Raw genomic sequence first — 15,012 nt, forward strand, 5'->3', positions numbered from 1 at the left:
TCCAAGGACAGATTTGTTGAGTGAGTGACTTTTTTTAACATGAGAGATATGTAATATTTTACATACTGGTAAAAATGTAAAAGATGCTGGTGTTTTGAGAAAAAGTACAGAAACGTTACTGAGCAAGGCTGCCACAGGCTGTGCAGCATCATTCCTGTCAATGTGATGGGAGTGATGCCCCCGGAGCTGTGCAGTGTGGTTGCCTTTACAGAGGACACACATGTTAGGTAATAGAAAAAGCCAACTGTGCTGTTAAATGGCTGGTTTCATGCAGCTCAGGATAAAGTTTCAGTTAACTGTCAGATTTAGGAAGCACAGCACCTAAGGTAACTGGGTTAGAAGTGAAAATGATGTGCCATGGGATGGTGACTTGCACATTTTTTGGCTTGTTGACCCCTTAAAAGAATTTTGAAACAGTTTGTATCCCCTTGTGTAATTTTATAGTGATACCTACAACTATTTTCTATAATTTTAAATAGTTGCAATGGATATATTTTCTGGCATGTGAGGTAGTATACATTTACTGTATTTTCATAAACATGTAAAGACTTAGAGCTATAAATTAATTTGTGGGAAATATATGCCATGACATCTAATTGACACAGTCATTTCTTAACTGTCAAACAATCTATCAAATCAAACTTTTTGTAAGAGAAAGTAAGACTTCATTCATTTTTGGCTTGATTCTCCCTGGGTATGTACCATAAGAAGATCTGAAATAGATTGGAGAAATAGATTGGAGAAAAAAATATCTTTCTCTCATAAGGTAGGAGAAGGAAAAATCATTTTTAGAAAAGTGCTCATATGGAAGCTGGGATGTAGAAACCAGTTTTCTTAAAGATGTAAATGCTTATCTGCCCCATGGAGTCTTAAATTACCCCAAAGGGTAAGTGTATGCCAGCTCTAAGACCTCTGCTTAGTTCACACAGATGATTCCCAGAGTCGTGCCAGTGAAGACATTGGTTTCAAATAATGTCAGAGGGAAATGAATTTATCTCATGAAATGTGAGAATGAAGGGGAAAATCTTTTCTTAATCTTTCTAAAATATAATTTTAAAAATATTTATGCAACTGAGTTAATTCCTATTATAGCCATTCTGTTATTTCACTTACATTCCTAGAATTTTGTATATTCAAGTGGCCACAAAGTAGTATCTTCTCATTGACAAAAGAAGGGATGACCTTACATTTGGCACAGAAGGTATATACCATTTCACCTGGCTGTGTGTCAGTCTAAAGTCTTCATCATTAGGGTCCTTAAGTTCCAGGGAAGACAGGGAGCTTCTATGAAAGCTTTTTATATTCTGGATCCAAAGTAGTCCCCACAATTGACTGTCTCTAAGAATCTGAATTTCAGGGCACAAAAAGTATCAAAATTTTATTCTGGAACATTCCAGAACAAAATTTTATGTACTAAATAACCAATTATAATGTGTTACCAATATCTATTTGTACCTTATTTAATTAATCACATAAAATTTGATTTTGTATTTACTGGTCTGAGCCAGATAGTAAAATTAGAACATCACTAGTACTAAAGTGGTCAGGAATGTAGTTTCAGTATTTAAATGAGTTATTTAGCAAAGCATCCCAAGGACACAAGCCCTAAATTCACCTAGTTTACTGAAAAATTAAAAAATTTAAATAGACCTAACAGAAAGTCTATTGAATAGATCATAAAATTTTTTATTAAAAATTCAAAGTATTTATTATCTTGACATCATGCTTAAATAAGGAGAAAATATAAGTAATATTGGGCAATGGTCAAATGCAAACAAAGTAAAAAGTCAGCTTTAAATGATTTTGTACAGAGTGTTTTGTTTTTATGGAAGAGTGTACTTTTGTTACCTTGGGAAATAATTCTGAAAATATTGATGAATATCCTTTGGAAATAAGACTATGAAATAAGAACATTATGGTAAAATTTCAGTTCACCTATCCAGTTTCTCCCTCACCCCCATACCACAACGCTTGCCCTCTCTCAGTGCAGACACACAGTTCTCATATCAGCACCTAAACTATGTAAATGAAACTGGCGGTTTTGGTAGAGAATACCTAGTAATTTGGAGAAGGAATTCATCGGGTACTTAAAAAGGCATAAACTTAATACTACTGAGGAAGTACATTTATGGTCACTTAATATGATACTAGTAAGTTACGTATAATCTGGTAAATTGTTGCACTGTAACTCAGTATTTTTTTCTTCACAGGGCTTCACTACTTCAGAAATGTTGTCCTAGTGGGATCTCTGCAAGATCGCTATGTTCCTTATCATTCTGCCCGCATTGAAATGTGCAAGACAGCTTTGAAGGACAAACAGTCAGGTAACGAAGTAAATTAGAAATATTTAAGAGAGTTCTGTCTACCTATGAGTCTCTCCCAAATTTTTCTTGCATTCGTGTTCTCTCTCCTTTCTCTTGTCCTTGCTTTCCTCTGACTTCCTTTTCCACCTGCTGATAGTAACAGCTATCCTTTCTCCATTTTCCTTCATCTGTTTTCTTCTACCATGTAAGATGTTTTGGCCAGTGAAACCGTAGTTGTTCTTTTGAAATCCCTTTTTCATATAATTACAAATAGTTCTCCATTTTACTGCTTCAGAAGTAATTTGTGCTTCAGTTTCCTCTGGTTTCTTGGGATTGGTGGTTGCAGTAAAGGTCATGCTGCATGTTTGGCAATACTTTACTTTTAGTCAAAGAGTAAAGTAACTATACTTGTTGGCAGCAAGCAGACTAGTCAAGAAAAAAAGAGAGGACCAAAATAAAATGAGAAATGAAAGTGGAATAGTTACAACATCTGACACCACAGAAATACAAAGATCCTAAGAGACTGTGAACAATCATACACCAATAAAATGAACAACCTAAAAGAAATTGATACATTTCTAGAAATGTAAAATCTCCACAGACTGAAACAGGAAGAAATAGAAAATATGAACATAATTACCAGCAGTGGAATTTAATCAGAAGAAAAAAAAAACCCTCCCAACAAATAAAAGTACAGGATCACACAGATTCATTGGTGAATTCTACCAAAAGTTTGAATAGAGGTAATAGCTATCCTCAAACTATTCTAAAAATTGAATGTGAAGAAAGATTTACATTATTCTACAAAGCCAGCATCACCCTGATACCAAAACTGGACAGAGGCACCACAAAAAAGGAAAATTACAAGCCAGTATCATTGATGAACATACAAGCAAAAATCCTCAACAAAATATTAGCAAACCAAATTCAACAATGTATTAAAGGGATCACACATCAAAAGTGGGACTTATTCTAGGGATGCAAGGATAGTTCATTATCTGCAAATTAATTGATGTGATACATCACATTAACAAATGATAAAAAACACATGATCATCTCAATTGATGCTGAAAAGTGTGACAAAATTCACCATCCATTCATGATGGAAACTCGTCACAGTGAGTATAAAGAGAATATATCAACATAATTTATGGGAAACAAAACCCAAAGCTAACTTCATATTCAATGGTGAAAGCTAAAAGTATTTCCTCTAAGATCAGGAATAAATCCACTCTTACCACTTTTATTCAAATAGTATTGAAAGTCGAGAAAACTAAGATCATGGACTCTGGTCCCAGCACTTCATGGCAAATAGATGGGGAAACAATGGAAACACTGACAGACTTTATTTTCTTGGGCTTCCAAATCACTACAGCCATGAAATTAAAAGACGCTTGCTCCTTGGAAGAAAACCTATGACACACCTAGACAGCACATTTAAAAAGTAGAGATATTACTTTACTGACAAAGAGTCGGACATGACTGAGCAACTGAAAAACAACAACTCACGGCAATCAGAAAAAGAAATAAAAGTCATCCAAACCAGAAGAGAAGAAGTAAAACTGTTATTGTTTGCAGATGTCATGATACTATTTGCTTTTCTATACACTGATAATGAACTGTAAGAAAGAGAAAGCAAGAAAACAGTCCTGTTTGAAATTGCATCAAAAACAAAATCCCTAGGAATAAACTTAACCAATGAGATGAAAGACCTATATTCTGAAAACTATGAAATGCTGATGAAGGAAGTTGAAGATGATAGAAAGAAATGGAAAGATATCCATGGATTGGAAGAATTAACACTGTTAAAATGTCTATACTCCCCCAGGCAATTTATAGGTTCAAAATGATCCTCATCAACATACCAGTGGCATTTTTCACAGAACTAGAACAAATAATCCTAAAATTTATACACAACCAAAAAAGATCCCAGATAACCAAAGCAGTCTCGAGGAAAAAGCAAAGCTGGACAGTCACACTCCCTGACTTCAGACTATGCTATAAAACTACAGTAATCAAAACACCACGGTGCTGGCAAAAAACAGCCACAGAGATCAATGGAACAGAATAGAGTCCCCAGACATAAACCCATATACCTATGGTCAGTTAATCTGTGACAAAAGAGGCAAAGACATACAATGGGGAAAAGATCGTCTCTTCAATAAGTGGTACTGGAAAAACTGGGCAGCTACATGTAAAAAGATGAAAATAGAACATTTTCTCACAACATATAAAAAATTAAACTCAAAATGGATTAAAGATATAAGATCAGAAACCATAAAAGTCCTATAAGAAAACATAGGCAAAAAAAAAAAAAAAACACTCTTTGACACAAGTCATAGCAGTATTTGCATCTGTCACCTCTCAATGGGCTTCCCAACTGGTGTTAGTGGTAAAGAACCCACAAAAGCAAAAATAAATGAGACCTAAATAAAACTTTCAGTGTTAACGCTCATGCACAGCAAAGGAAACCATCAAAAAACAAAAAGACCACCTGCTGAATGGGAGAAAATACTCGCAAATGATATGACCAGTAAACCAAATTATATAAACAGCTCATACAACTCAACATCAAAAACAAAAACAAACTGATTATAAAATGGGCAGAATACCTGAACAGACATTTTTCCAAAGAAAACATACAGATGGCCAACAGGTACATGAAAAGCCGCTCAGCATTGCTAATCATCAGGGAAATGCAAATCAAGATCACCATGACAAATGTTGGTGAGAATGTGAGAAAAGGGAACCCCCAATGGTCATGTATGGATGTGAGACTTGGACTGTGAAGAAAGCTGAGTGCCAAAGAATTGATGCTTTTTAACTGTGGTGTTGGAGAAGACTCTTGAGAGTCCCTTGGACTGCAAGGAGATCCAACCAATCCATTCTGAAGATCAGCCCTGGGATTTCTTTGGAGGGAATGATGCTGAAGCTGAAACTCCAGTACTTCGGCCACCTCATGTGAAGAGTCGACTCATTGGCAAAGACTGATGCTGGGAGGGATTGGGGGCAGGAGGAGAGGGGATGACAGAAGATGAGGTGGCTGGATGGCATCACTGACTCGATGGATGTGAGTCTGAGTGGACTCCGGGAATTGTTGATGGACAGGGAGGCCTGGCGTGCTGCGATTCATGGGGTCACAGAGTTGGACATGACTGAGCGACTGAACTGAACTCAACTGTACATTTGTAGTGGGAATGTAAACTGGTTCAGCCATTGTGGCAAACAATATGGAGTTTCTTCAAAAAATTAAAAATAGAACTACCATATTATCCAGTAATTCCACTTCTGGGTATATTGCCAAAGAGAAAGAAAACACGAATTCCAAAAGATACATGCACCCGATACTCAGAGCAGCATTGTTTATAGTAGTCAAGATATGGAAGCAACATGTGTCCATTAACAGATGAATCAATAAAGAAGATGTGATACATATATATGATGGAATATTACTCAGCCACTTAAAAGAATGGAATATTACCATTTGTATGCTTAGTGAAATAAGTCAGAGAAAGATAAATGTACAACGTGTTATCACTTATATGTGGAATCTAAAAATAAAGCAAATGATTAAATACAACAAGAAACAAATTCACAGCTACAAAGAACAAACTAGTGATTACCACTGGGGAGAAGGATGGGCAAGACATGGGTAGATACAAACTACTATGTGTAAAACAAACTATAAGAATATACATGCATGCTAAGTTGCTTCAGTTGTGTCTAAGGATTCTTAGCGACCCTATGGACTCTACCCTACCAGGCTCCTCTGTCCATGGGGTTCTCCAGGCAAGACTACTGGGTTGCCATGCCCTTCTCCAGGGGATCTTCCCAACTCAGGGATCGAACCCATGTATCTTATGTCTCCTGCATTGGCAGGGGGCTTCTTGACCACTGATACTATCTGAGAAGACAAGAATATACAGTACAGGGAATGTAGCCAATATTTTATAGTAACTTTAAATGGAGTATAAGCTATGAAAATATAGAATCAATGTATACCTGAAACTCAGAAGAAATGGAGTAGCCATCATGGTCAACAAAAGAGTCCGAAATGCAGTACTTGGATGCAATCTCAAAAACAACAGAATGATCTCTGTTCGTTTCCAAGGCAAACCATTCAATATCACAGTAATCCAAGTCTATGCTCCAACCAGTAACACTGAAGAAGCTGACGTTGAACAGTTCTATGAAGATCTACAAGACCTCTTAGAACTAACACCCAAAAAAGATGTCCTTTTCATTATAGGGGACTGGAATGCAAAAGTAGGAAGTCAAGAAACACATGGAGTAACAGGCAAATTTGGCCTTGGAATACACAGTGAAGCAGGGCAAAGACAATAGAGTTTTGCTAAGAAAATGCACTGGTCATAACAAACACCCTCTTCCAACAACACAAGAGAAGACTCTATACATGGACATCACCAGATGGTCAACACTGAAATCAGATTGATTATGTTCTTTGCAGCCAAAGATGGAGAAGCTCTATACAGTCAGCAAAAACAAGACAGGGAGCTGACTGTGGCTCAGACCATGAACTCCTTATTGCCAAATTCAGACTGAAATTGAAGAAAGTAGGGAAAACCACTAGACCATTCAGGTATGACCTAAATCAAATCCCTTATGATTATACAGTGGAAGTGAGAAATAGATTTAAGGGCCTATATCTGATAGATAGAGTGCATAATGAACTATGGAATGAGGTTCATGACATTGTACAGGAGACAGGGATCAAGACCATCCCCATGGAAAAGAAATGCAAAAAAGCAAAATGGCTGTCTGGGGAGGCCTTACAAATAGCTGTGAAAAGAAGAGAAGTGAACAGCAAAGGAGAAAAGGAAAGACAGAAACATCTGAATGCAGAGTTCCAAAGAATAGAAAGAAGCGATAAGAAAGCCTTCTTTAGCGATCAATGCAAAGAAATAGAGGAAAACAACAGAATGGTAAAGACTAGAGATCTCTTCAAGAAAATTAGAGATACCAAGGGAACATTTCATGCAAAGATGGGCTCGATAAAGGACAGAAATGGTATGGACCTAACAGAAGCAGAAGATATTAAGAAGAGATGGCAAGAATACACAGAAGAACTGTACAAAAAAGATCTTCACGACCCAGATAATCACGATGGTGTGATCACTGACCTAGAGCCAGACATCCTGGAATGTGAAGTCAAGTGGGCCTTAGAAAGCATCACTACGAACAAAGTTAGTGGAGGTGATGGAATTCTAGTTGAGCTATTCCAAATCCTGAAAGATGATGCTGTGAAAGTGCTGCATTCAATATGCCAGCAAATTTGGAAAACTCAGCAGTGGCCACAGGACTGGAAAAGGTCAGTTTTCATTCCAATCCTAAAGAAAGGCAATGCCAAAGAATGCTCAAACTACCGCACAATTGCACTCATCTCACACGCTAGTAAAGTAATGCTCAAAATTCTCCAAGCCAGGCTTCAGCAATATGTGAACCGTGGACTTCCAGATATTCAAGCTGGTTTTAGAAAAGGCAGAGGAACCAGAGATCAAATTGCCAGCATCCACTGGATCATGGAAAAAGCAAGCGAGTTCTAGAAAAACATCTATTTCTGCTTTATTGACTATGCCAAAGCCTTTGACTGTGTGGATCACAATAAACTGTGGAAAATTCTGAAAGAGATGGGAATACCAGACCACCTGACCTGCCTCTTGAGAAATCTGTATGCAGGTCAGGACGCAACAGTTAGAACTGGACATGGAACAACAGACTGGTTCCAAATAGGAAAAGGAGTACGTCAAGGCTGTATATTGTCACCCTGCTTATTTAACTTGTATGCAGAGTACATCATGAGAAACGCTGGACTGGAAGAAACACAAGCTGGAATCAAGATTTCCAGGAGAAATATCAATAACCTCAGATATGCAGATGATACCACCCTTATGGCAGAAAGTGAAGAGGAACTCAAAAGCCTCTTGATGAAAGTGAAAGAGAAGAGTGAAAAAGTTGGCTTAAAATCAACATTCAGAAAATGAAGATCATGACATCCGGTCCCATCACTTCATGGGAAATAGATGGGGAAAACAGTGGAAACAGTGTCAGACTTCATTTTTGGGGGCTCCAAAATCACTGCAGATGGTGACTGCAGCCATGAAATTAAAAGACGCTTACTCCTTGGAAGGAAAGTTATGACCAACCTAGATAGTATATTCAAAAGCAGAGACATTACTTTGCCAACAAAGGTTTGTCTAGTCAAGGCTATGGTTTTCCTGTGGTCATGTATGCATGTGAGAGTTGGACTGTGAAGAAGGCTGAGCACTGAATTGATGCTTTTGAACTGTGGTGTTGGAAAAGACCCTTGAGAGTCCCATGGACTGCAAGGAGATCCAACCAGTCCATTCTGAAGGAGATCAGCCCTGGGATTTCTTTGGAAGGAATGAGGCTAAAGCTGAAACTCCAGTACTGTGGCCGCCTCATGCGAAGAGTTGACTCATTGGAAAAGACTCTGATGCTGGGAGGGATTGGGGGCAGGAGGAGAAGGGGACGACAGAGGATGAGATGGCTGGATGGCATCACTGACTCGATGGACGTGGGTCTGAGTGAACTCCGGGAGTTGGTAATGGACAGGGAGGCCTGGCGTGCTGCGATTCATGGGGTCGCAAATGTTGGACACGACTGAGCGACTGATTGATCTGATCTGATCTGATACCTGAAACTAATATAATACTGTAAATCAACTATACTTCAATTTAAAGAAAATTTTTAAAACCTTTTTTGTAAATCTGTATGATATTAATCCCTCTTTTAAACACTTCTCTCTCCTTTCTCTAATTATACTTCTGTATACTATTCCCTTCTCAGCATTCCTCCAGACTACATCCTTCCTCTTCTCTGAAATTTAATACCTTCGTCCCTAAAATTCATGTTTGATGGATATATGTTAGCACTCATCTGTTAATAATGAAGTAATATATGAGCATTAAAAGTGGTCTTGCCCCTTTTAAGGCAGTTTGTGCTTTTATGTGTATATGTATGTAAACTTTATCATTTATGCTTTGCATGCTCTCAATAAATCCATTGTAAGAATTATCCAGAAAGAGGGAGAGGAACACAACTTTGGAATTAAAAGCAAACCAAGCATTAAATAAACCTGCAGGCCAAAAAATAAAAAGAATTCTGTTTGATCTTTGAGCCAACTCACATTATTCTTCTGATTATGGAAAGTTACTATTCTTTCTCAAAATAATTTGGAAATATGTGGAATAATGTTAACTGCCTTTAAAAGTGTTTGCTCTAGACTCAGGTTTTAAATTTAGCCTTGTCAGGATGTCTCATCATGGCTCCTCTACAGTCGTTAAGAGACTTCATGTTGAAGAAAACTATTTGCTGTATTATATTCATTATTTTTATTTAATACCAAGTTGACAAAAACAGTGTATAATAAATTTGTTATTTTAGTTGGCTAGATAATGCGATCATTTATATTTTCTCTACAGTAGTGTCAAAAATTATATTCAAGCAAAAAAATCCTTTTAAAAGACATTTTTCTGCTTTAAATGGAAATAATGTAACTAAATTTTTTAAATTATATAAAAGTTGGAGAAGAACTTTTTTCAGTTCTTTTTGTGAACTGATTTTCCTTTTTTATATTTGTCCCATAGGACAGATCTATTCAGAAATGATCCACAACTTACTTCGCCCGGTTCTGCAAAGCAAGGACTGTAACTTGGTTCGATATAATGTCATCAATGCGTTGCCCAATACAGCTGATTCACTCATTGGCAGAGCTGCACATATAGCTGTTCTGGATTCAGAAATATTTTTAGAGAAATTCTTTCTGGTTGCTGCCCTCAAATATTTCCAATAGAATTAAAAACATTGGTAGAGACTTGACAATTACCTCATTCAACAATGATTAAGATAATCTATTATAATAAACTATAAATGCTGATAAGTTCTAAGAAATATTTATACCTTTTTATATGGAAGATAATTTATATCATCCATGTTTAGAGCTTTTTAAACATCAACTTTACTTTCTAGGTAATGTGCCTGTGCAATATTTTTTAATTTCATCTTTTTACTTTTCTATTACTTTTTCATATATTTTGCTACATAAGTATTTCAGTGAAACTTTAAGCCCATATGTATGTATGATTGTTTTATTATTGGCTTTCCACATTCTTTACATCAGACACATCATATTAAAGGCCATTATTGCTAGAATCACTCCCAAATCACTGCAGATGGTGACTGCAGCCATGTAAAAGACGCTTGCACCTTGGAAGAAAAGCTATGACCAATCTAGATAGTGTATTAAAAAGCAGAGACATTATTTTGGTGACAAAGGTCCATCTAGGCAAAGCTACGGTTTTTCCAGTAGTCAGGTATAGATGTGAGAGTTGGACAATAAAGAAAACTCAGCACCAAAGAATTGATGCTTTTGAACTGTGGTGTTGGAGAAGACTCTTGAGAGTCCCTTGGACTGCAAGGAGATCCAGTCAGTCCATCCTAAAGGAGATCATTCCTGGGTGTTCGTTGGAAGGACTGATGCTAAAGCTGAAACTCCAATATTTTTGCCACCTCATGCGAAGAGCTGACTCCTTGGAAAAGACCCTGATGCTAGGAAAAATTGAAGGGAGGCGGAGAAGGGGACGACAGAAGATGAGATGGTTGGATGGCATCACTGACTCGACGTGCTAGACAGGGAAGCTCTGGGAGTTCGTGGTAGACAGGGAAGACTGGTGTGCCGTAGTGCATCGGGTCACAGAGTCAGACACAACTGAGTGATTGAACTGAACTGAATTGCTAGAATAGCATGGGATTTTAAATTTTCTAGTATGGGGGTATTATTTAGTTAGTCATAAATTTTACTTTTAACATTTTAGTATGTTTAACTGGAAATAAAATTATGGCTGCTAAAATATATTTTTTGAAATCAACTATTTTGCCCTCTCAAACCGGGTAGTTCATATATGACAATGTTATAAAAGTTTTCTATAAAAAGTTATTATTACTGTTGCTAGTAAACATCTGCCATGCCTATTAAAATATATTTTCTACAGGTGATTTCAACATTATTTCTCATATTGACTTTTATTACTGGAACTTTTCATGTTCATGTTAGCAGCATCTAGAGATTTTTTGAATGTTTGAATGCCCTCTGCCTTGGTTTGGTTGGAATTTTGCTAAATTTGGTAATGTTGCTTGAACTTTCTGAGTACATTTCTTTAACTTTTTCATGGACTTCCTTGTATGTACATAATAATTGTTGAAATTTATGAAATACTTTTATGAATTTAGATAATTTTTAAATATTGCTAAAATTTGTTGAACTAAAGAGTAATGTAAATACAATAATTCATGGAACAAAATAATTAACTTTACATGTTTGGTGACACAGATGCAAATGTTTTGATATATGGAGATGTTAAGTCTCTTGACTTTACTCAAGGTGCTGAATAGCATTAAATTCACTATTTTCCTTTCCTGTTTTACTTGTGAAAATAACAATGCACTAAGGATAATAGAAGGTCTATTTGCATTTACCAGTTGTGATAGAAGGCTTTTGTAAATACGTATTGTAAAATTGATGCATGTTTATTTTTAGCATTGTGTTATTGCCTCTGCTGCTAATAAATGAACAAATGACTATCTGGAGGACAGCTAAAACACTCGCTTATTTTCAGAATACTAGAGGTGTATTTTTATTTATAATTGGATAGACTATATTAATTAACTTTATAGGACAGTGTGATTGTGTAACTTATACCTTTGTGAACTATTTTTATAATTTATATCATTTGCATATGTTAAAACATATTTCATTATGCTCCATAATTGTTTTTTTAAAAACAGATGAAAATTTTTGAATTGAGTAAGCAATAATATACCAAGTGCATTATAACTGGAAAATGTAAATGCATTATTCACCCTGTATTTTTGCTACACACATTTTTTCATCTTCACATTCCTTGGTCCTGAGTTTAAAATACCATACTTTTTTCTTGTATATCTTTTCATTTCTTATTTTTAACTAAAAGAAGTTTCACTTATGAGTTTGAATAATCTTCTGGGTTTATCAAAGTATTCATGCTTATTCATAATCATACTATTGTTTTTAAGGGAAAATTGCTCTTTATGATCATGGTTGGTTGATTGGATGTTTGTTGTTTTAATACAGTTTTAAAAACATATCAGTGATCATGGTTTCCAGTCCAATAAATTTAACTTCTGATTTACTAGAGAAACTGTTATACACTATTCACCTTCAAATTCAGAGTGCAGGGGTGGGGCAATGATCATCCGAAACAGTGTAGTTGACTCTTAGACAACGAATCTCATTAAACTGTATATCAGTTAGAATTCTGGGTTGTAAACAACAAAAACCATTGTGATTAACTTCAGCAGAAAAAGAATTTATTGAAAAATATAGGTAGTTCACAAAATTGACAGAAAGACTGGAAAACCACTCTTAGATAACAGGTAGAAACCAAGGAAGTGAGGTGACCAAAATTATATCCAAGTTCCCACTCCAGAGGAGCTAGAGGTTTGTGTATATTTCTGCTGGCAGGGATTCCTCTAAAAACTGGATTACATCTGCTGCTTTGCATCACTCATTCCAGATTCAGTCTCATGAACGTGTGATTGACATGCTGTCCTGTGCCAGCACTCAAGCTGCCAGGCACCCACCCAGGTGAGTATATCAGGCTTTCTCAGCCTCTGCAGCAGAAGAAGATGGGACCATTTCTTCTGCCAGAATTCAGAAATGGGTGTGATGACTGAGCCCAAATAGAAAAACACAGCACGTCCACTACAGTCCACTTCTTTGCCTTTCCAGCATCACAAATATTGTACTCACACATTTTTACAAATGGTTCCTCCTAACCTAATACTGTTAACACCCCTGTCCAGTTTCAGGTCCAGGATCTTGGTGTTCTGTCCATTTCTCCACTGGTTCTGTAATGATCTTGCCTCAGTAATGTGCAGCCACAGAGAAAAATATGACTTCATCACCCACCCCACAACGCACAATGAGAGAAAAGAAGTTATTAACAGTATAAGCACATGCATGAGCCAGTGAGGAAAAAAATAACAACTAGAGCAGTGCTTTGCAAGTTTCCTTGGTGAATTCCATAGGGGCTCCACAACAGACCAGCTGAAGTGTAATCTTCTCCAGGGCAGGATTTGAGGAGCAGCGTGTTTTATGTCCCAAAGCTCTCCAATTTCAAAGCAAAACCATGGTAAATACAGCCCTCAGTTCTGCCACTGGTCATGAGGCTAGATGGTTATGAGCTGTCACCACTGCCTCTTATTCCCTGTTTGCTTTCTGTTCAGCCAGCACCTCAGCTGATAAGATTTCTTTACCCAAAGATCTGAGACTTAGGTGATCTTGCCTCTACATGCTTGCAATAGTCTACTTAATGTTTACAGTTCAACATGATATTGTGAACAGGTACTCCAGGAGATGAGGTCCTCCAAGTTCTAGACAGTCCCTACTCCCCTTTCTCCTGTGGTCATAGGGCCCATCCCTACAGCTAGCACCTTAACCACTTCTTCTAACCCCTTACCCAGTTGATCAGTCACTAAGTCATGTCAGACTTTGTGTCCCCATGGACTGCAGCATGCCAGGCTTCCCTGTCCACTATCTCCCAGGAGTTTGCTCAAACTCATTTCCGTTGAGTCAGTGATGCCATCCAACCATCTCATCCTCTGTCGTCCCCTTCTCTTCCTGCCTTCAATCTTCCCCAACATCAGGGTCTTTTCCAGTGAGTCAGCTCTTTGCATCAGATGGCCGAAATACTGGAGCTTCAACTTCAGCATCAGTCCTTCCAATGAATATTCAGGGTTTCCTTTACGATTGACTGGTTTGATCTCCTTGCAGTCCAAGGAACTCTCAAGAATCTTCTCCAGCATCATCATTTGAAAGCATCAATTTTTCAGCACTCAGCATTCTTTATGATCCAATTCTCACATCTGTACATGACTACTGGAAAACCATAGCTTTGACTATATGGACCTTTGTGGGCAAAGGGATGTCTCTGCTTTTTAATATGCTGTCTAGGTTTGTCACGGAGAAGGCAATGGCACCCCACTCCAGTACTCTTGTCTGGAAAATCCCATGGATGGAGGAGCCTGGAAGGCTGCAGTCCATGGGGTCGCTGAAGTTGGACACGACTGAGCAACTTCACTTTCACTTTTCACTTTGATGCACTGGGGAAGGAAATGGCAACCCACTCCAGTGTTCTTGCCTGGAGAATCCCAGGGACGGGGGAGCCTGGTGGGCTGCCGTCTATGGGGTCCCATAGAGTCGGACACGACTGAAGCGACTTAGCAGCAGCAGCAGCAGGTTTGTTATGGCTTTCCTTCCAAGAAGCAAGTGTCTTTTAATTTCATGGCTGCAGTCACCATCTGCAGTGATTTTGGAGCCAAGAAAATAAAATCTGCCACTGTTTCCATTTTTACCCCATTTATTTGCCATGATGAGCTAAGAATGACCAGTTGGCAATCCCAACTTCCAACTCAGAGAAAACACTGTATCCCCTTATACTCCACACCGGGCACAAAAACTGGCATACCAGCAGAACCTAGAATCATGGAGATGGATGATGAGCAGTGAGGGTCTGAGACTGTCTTACTTGCCGTCTTGCTGGCTGCAGTTCCATGGATGTTTGAGGGCAGGAGACTCCTGGGTCAGAGACAAGAAACTTGATTACAGCAAAGTCGTGGCCAAAGTGTCAGC

At 37.7% G+C, this 15,012-nt stretch overlaps 1 protein-coding gene across 6 annotated transcripts in view; it reads left to right on the forward strand.

The window, feature by feature from the left end:
* FAM135A (family with sequence similarity 135 member A) overlaps window positions 1-11,930 on the forward strand; it is a 156,656-nt gene extending 144,726 nt beyond the window's left edge. For all 6 annotated transcript variants that reach the window (XM_024996871.2, XM_005210636.5, XM_005210639.5 and 3 more), the window contains 2 exons: window positions 2,211-2,324; window positions 9,932-11,930. In XM_024996871.2, coding sequence (XP_024852639.1) covers window positions 2,211-2,324; window positions 9,932-10,137 — 320 coding nt within the window. In that variant the 3' untranslated portion in view covers window positions 10,138-11,930. The remainder of the gene's footprint in view (window positions 1-2,210; window positions 2,325-9,931) is intronic.
* Window positions 11,931-15,012: the final 3,082 nt, after the last annotated feature.

The sequence above is a fragment of the Bos taurus genome, chromosome 9 (assembly GCF_002263795.3).
Source record: "Bos taurus isolate L1 Dominette 01449 registration number 42190680 breed Hereford chromosome 9, ARS-UCD2.0, whole genome shotgun sequence".
Taxonomy (NCBI): domain Eukaryota; kingdom Metazoa; phylum Chordata; class Mammalia; order Artiodactyla; family Bovidae; genus Bos; species Bos taurus.